The 6,000-nt window shown below is 36.5% G+C and overlaps 1 protein-coding gene across 1 annotated transcript; it reads left to right on the top strand.

The window, feature by feature from the left end:
- The first annotated feature begins 3,041 nt into the window (after window positions 1-3,041).
- On the top strand, window positions 3,042-3,955 carry LOC116106607 (myb-related protein 308-like). The gene is made up of 2 exons (XM_031392972.1): window positions 3,042-3,174; window positions 3,279-3,955. The coding sequence occupies exons 1-2, from the start codon at window positions 3,042-3,044 to the stop codon at window positions 3,953-3,955; spliced, it is 810 nt and encodes a 269-aa protein (XP_031248832.1).
- The last annotated feature ends 2,045 nt before the right edge of the window (window positions 3,956-6,000 follow it).

The following is a 6,000-nucleotide window of genomic DNA, read 5'->3' on the forward strand; positions in this document are numbered from 1 at the left end:
GATCATACGGAGCTCGATCAGAGAGCATACAGAGCTTAATCTGAGAACACAGGAAGTTCGATCAGAAAGCGCGATGCTTGATCTGAGAACACAGGAAGTTCGATAAGAAAGCGCGAAGCTGGATCTAAGAACATAAGATCAGCGATCTAAGCACTCAGAAGCGTGATCTAAATTATCTGAACGCATGATCTCAACGATCTTGAATGCGCGATCTGAGAAATCGGATGCGTGCGATCTGCAATCTGACCACGCGATCCGAGAGTTGAAGATCAAAGCGATCTGAGCGTACAATCTACGATCTGACCATGCGATCAGGGAGCTCTAATGCATGCGGTCTGCAATCTGACCACTCGCTCTGAAGCTAAAGATCAGCGATCTAAGCTAAAGATCTGAGCGATCTGAGCGTGCGATCTGCGATCTAACCACGCGATCGGAGAGCTCTGATGCATGTAATCTGTGATCTGGCCACGCGATCCGAGAGCTCTGATGTGTGCGATCTATGATTTGACCATGCGATCGAAGAGCTCTGATACGTGTGATATGTGATCTGGCCACACAATCTGAGACCTCTGATGCGTGCAATCTACGATCTGACCACGTGATTTGAAGTTGAAGATTAGAGTGATCTGAGCGTGCAATCTATGATCTGACCACGCGATCAGAGAGCTCTCGGAATAGGCTTTAATATTTTGATGATAACTTGAGTTCTAAACCTCAGATTCGGATAATTCTTGGACCATCAGAAAGCCAACTCGAAGGGCTACAACACATTGCCAGATTCAAACTTCATCCTGCTCGGATCTCCACATCAGATGACGTGAAGATTTTGAGGCTTGCTGGAAAAACATGGAGAGCTAATGTTAATCATGCCCTCCCTCTAGCACCAAACTATTGATGCTTCATTTTGACACCAACGACTCCCAAGTGTAAAGTGCTAAGCTGGCTTAGAAATTACAAGTGAATGAAAAACATAGAAGTGTTTATGGTCCCGAGATTATATATGTTTGCAGAAACATAAATAATAGATTGGCAAGAGAGATTTTTAAAGTGGTTCGGATGCTTAAAGCGAATCATACATCCACTGTTATTTTGTTATTCTCTTACTATTTCCATGATATTACTTGTAAGGCGTACAAAGATGAAGAAATACTTTGTTTACAGAGAAAAATAAGCTCTCATGTGCCTAACTCTCATATGCCCAGCCTCTCATTTTTCACGAAGAGAGGTGCCCATTTATACACCTTTGAAATCAATGTAATGAGTGATTTTGCAAGTTGCCTTGACACATGGAGAGCTCTCATTCGTCTTTATCTTAAAATGAGATAGGGTTGGTATTAAATATCTTTGAGGTGGTATAGGCTTGACAGCTAGTACACTTTGTCTTTTAGGCACTTGTTGTGCTGACATCAGTGTGACTTTTTAGGCACAACAAAAATGATTTTGGGTGGTCGAATGTTGTGTTCAGCAAATAAGGAGATCAGGTTATAGAAGATATATAGGATCCATTAACACAATTTTTAAGCACTTCTGGGTTGAGATTTCATGGGTTGGTGGCAATTCTACAAGCCCAAAACGTTGAATGAATCCTAGAGGAGAACAACACCACCTAGCCCTCTCCTTTTAAGTCCTTTTTTTTTTTTTTTTAATTGGTATCCAAGGGTGTTCGGGCCAGCAGGGGCGTCCCTCAAGTAGTCTCTTGGGACCTTAAAATTAATAATCAGGTAAGCTTCCAATAGCTACCCCTTATTAATAGTTGTAAGGATTCAAACTCAGGACCTCTTAACTAGTACATCCAAGAGTCTTAAGCGAACCACCAAGCTACCTAAAGGTAGTTTCTCTCCTTTTAAGTCGCTCTAACATACATTTGTGTATCACTCCCAAGAAGCTGAGCTTACTCCCAACAAGCTAAGTGGAAAGTGAAAATGACTTTGTAATCTTTGCCGATTTAATGTCTCAGTATGAGTTGGTCATATGCCATTTTCTACGACTTTAAGAGGTTCCCTTGTCTGTTTCTTTAATTTAAGACCTGACCCAATTGAGCCCCACTTCAATTTACATTTATAAAATTTCAAGACCAAGTAATTGATTATGGTCCACAATGACTAACCAGACCACAAGGACTTGAGCTTTTAAGTGGTGGTTCGGACATGGGTCCGACCCTAAACCCTATGCCCTCCATTTGTAAGTAGACATGTAACATGTTAAGATTACCATCCAAACATGCTTTAAGAAAGCAAAATCTGCTTTGTTGTTTTTGTATGGTGTAGGGTCAATTTCTTGGCAAATCTAATTTGGGTGCACCAAATGGCTCCTTTTTATTCAATCAATATATTTGACGTTAATTATGTACCGAGATTAATTCATAAGAACTTGTTTTTAGGTTTCACGCAAACATCTTTCACCTAACGATGTTTTTATAAGATGTGATAACTTTAATATAAGATAAAAAAATAAATTAACATTCCATCTAAAAAATAAATAAATTAAATATATATAGAAGACTAAACTTCATTTTCTTTATCTTCTTCCTCTCTAATCTCTACCATATGATTGAAGAATCTCAACTTCACTACTTATCTTCCACGCCATGACTTCCCCTTCAAAAGCTCTCTCATGGGCCACAAAGATTTATTCATAATCAAGACTAACATATTATATAATAAACTCATTTTGGGTATCTTTTATGTTACTCTTATTTTCTTCTTTTTTAGATTAATTATATTAATTCATATATATTATATACTAAAAAATGAGTATAAAAATTGATTAAGAAATGCTTAGTTGTATAATTACCATTTTAATTGGATATATATATTAAGTACTAAAAAAATGAGTATAAAAATTGAACCCTTCTATAAGTAGCCCAGACGGTTATGATGAATTAGGGATAGTGTGGATAGACACACGGTCTTAGGTTTGATTCCCNTCATGTCACATCGTTCCTGGCCTTTTAAATGGTGGCCAGGGAATTTTAGCTAATTGTGCTTGACTTGATTTTTCTCTCTTTCATTGGCATTGAGATATTTCGCAAGAGAGTAAAAATGGGAAGAGCCCCGTGTTGTGCTAAAGTGGGTTTGTATAGAGGTCCATGGAGTGTCCAAGAAGATGCTTTGCTCGTTAACTATATTCGAGTTCATGGTGAAGGCCACTGGAGAAATCTGCCTAAAAATGCTGGTAATACTAATATATAATCTAAAGAAATATTACTAGTATGTATATATGTTAATTCATTCAGTTTTATTGGTCAGATTTTGATTGTTTGATTTGTTTGTGTGAAGGGCTACTTAGATGTGGGAAGAGTTGCAGGCTGAGATGGATGAACTATCTGCGACCTGATATTAAAAGAGGAAACATTTCACCAGATGAGGAGGAACTTATCATCAAGCTTCATTCTCTTCTTGGAAATCGTTGGTCTCTCATTGCTAAAAGGCTTCCAGGTCGAACCGACAATGAGATTAAAAACTACTGGAATTCTCATCTGAGCAAAAGAGTGGAAAAAGGTGAAGAAAGTAAACCAAAAACATCAAAAGCGGTGAAGAAAAGGAGCCAGTCCACAACTGAAAAGAAACTCAAGAAGAAGAACGAGGAGAAAACGACTGCAAACGAAGAGACAATTACAAAGACCAAAGTGTATCTACCCAAGGCTGTTAAGGTTTCTCCATACTTCCATGCAATCAGTAACATGGGTTTTGAGAACGTGGCAAGTGGATCATCGTCATTATCTAGCCTTGGAGAAGATAATATTATTAAAGCAGATGATCCAGAAGTTGCGTTGAATGATTCTCCAGCTCCATGCTGGCCTCCTCTTATAGAAGAAGAAGAAGAAGCTAACAACGCTCACATGAACGAAGAATGCTACAGTTTGACTGATAATAATGCATGCGATAATTCATTTCTAAACTTTCTTGATGGATTTCTTGAAGAGTATGATCAGGATGATCTGCTTCTCAATTAAGTAAACTGGATGTCAACTTGATCGATTTAAGTCCTTTTCGATCTGTTTGATTGTTAATGTCTCTAGTGATTGATGAATGTTTGTAAATTGTAAATCTATTGCGTTGAGTTTCCTGGTCAATTAGAAGTAGCCAACCAGCATATTCTAGTGGCATTAAATAATATTATCTACCAACCATTTTGTATCATGTTCATAACTAAAGAATAAATAAGTTGGTCTGTCACGTCAGTTTTGTCAGATGGCTTTCTTACTTTGCATTCCTTTCTTAGCTATTAGGGGTGGAGCTGATCTAACGTGTGTAGTTATTTCTTATATTATTTGATTATTATGTTTAATTATTCAATAATATAAAATTTTGATAATCTCATATTATCAATAGTTGTTACTGTTAACAATATTAAAGGTGATCTGATTACCTTCATTTTCTTAGGTATTATAAGATTATCAAAGTAATCTTATATTTGTTACAATTTCATCCCTTATTAATAAAAATTTTAGATAATAATTGATATATCATTTCAATTTTACCCTTGTTTAATTAAGGTTTTGGACAATAATGTCCTTATTTTTAAAACAAATTATAAACCACCATCACCACCCAGCCACCACTGTCGACAACGGGACAACCACCACGAACCACCGTCAGAAAGTCATCGGAGTCCCTAAAAATGATCGAGAGTCGTTGGGAGGCTCCGAGAGGCTTTAATATGGTCGTTTCTAGCTATATTGATAGCCGGAAACAGGGATCTTGCAGTTAATGGTCATGGACCTGGCCATTAACGGTTAGATCTCGCCCAGATCTGGCCGCTAATGGCCAAGGATCTGGCAAGAAATGGCCATAATAGATCTGGCCTCATATGGCCGTTTTCGGCCATCAATATGGCTAGAAACTACCATATCGGAGCCTTGCGATCACGATGAGCTACTCACGGCGACTTCCAATAGTGGTTTACGGTGGCAACAGGCGGTGGCAAGGGGTGGGGGTGGTGGTGATTTTTTCATAAATTAGAGTTTTATATAAGTTGGGGTGTTTTAGCTAAATCTGCAATATTGGGGGTTAAAAAAATTATTAAAAAATTAATAATAAAAATAATATTATATTAATATTTAAAAAGAGGGCAATTTAGTAATTTAAATAATATACCCACCAATTTATTCCCTCTAACCAAACATATTAATATAACATACACTCTAACCAAACATATTAATATAACATACCCTCTAACCAAACATATTAATATAACATACCCACCAACTAACCAAACACATTTTTTTAAAGATTCCTAGTAATCTTCAAGGTAGTATAAGATTCCAGTAATCTAACATTCTTAGTAATCCAACATTCCATAAACCAAACACACCCTTAATGGCGATTGTTGTCTACGTAATCTTCGAAGATCCAAGAATAAAATATAATATTGATCTAGGTGGTTGAGTGATCCCACAAGAACTGTGTATTACTCAAAAGATTCCGAGTTCCAGTCGTTCTTTGATTGTATAAAAGGGTAACTACTAAAACTGTTATTTAATCAATAATTTCAAAGCCTCGAAAAATTAGTTGAGGTGCGTATAACCTAAGCTGATACCATAATCATTAAAAAAAAAAATCTTGAAATTATAATCCTTAACATTAATTTAATGAAAATATAATTCTGTGAGGAGAGAAAAGAATCTGTTATAGTTGATATATTTATAACCATTTGACTATTTGAGCATCAGAAATTCCGGAATATCCGCATCTAAACACGGCTAATAAATGTGAACCGTTAGCTAGACATCTTTGACAAAGCTCAATGAAAGTGTGAATGTGTTCAATGGCCAGCACAGAAAACAAATGAAGGCTGCTGTCTGCTGAGACAAGAAGTAGAAATTCAATTCCATATCTAAAATAAAATTTGAGATACAAAGAATATGAACTTGTGACATTCCAAGTCTGACATTTGATCACCATTTGTTGAAATATTCGCAGTTTTTTGGGGCAAAATACAAAGATGATTTCTTACTGATACTAAACTATTTACATAAGTGATTAAAAGGAAAACAAA

Source organism: Pistacia vera, unplaced genomic scaffold (genome assembly GCF_008641045.1).
Source record: "Pistacia vera cultivar Batoury unplaced genomic scaffold, PisVer_v2 Contig52, whole genome shotgun sequence".
In the NCBI taxonomy this organism is placed as follows: Eukaryota; Viridiplantae; Streptophyta; class Magnoliopsida; order Sapindales; family Anacardiaceae; genus Pistacia; species Pistacia vera.

Excerpts from the sequence above, each read along its gene's own strand:
- LOC116106607 (XM_031392972.1), top strand. The coding sequence starts at position 3,042 with ATGGGAAGAGCCCCGTGTTGTGCTAAAGTGGGTTTGTATAGAGGTCCA. Across the intron at positions 3,175-3,278 it reads AAATCTGCCTAAAAATGCTG|GGCTACTTAGATGTGGGAAG; the intron begins GTAATACTAATA and ends GTTTGTGTGAAG.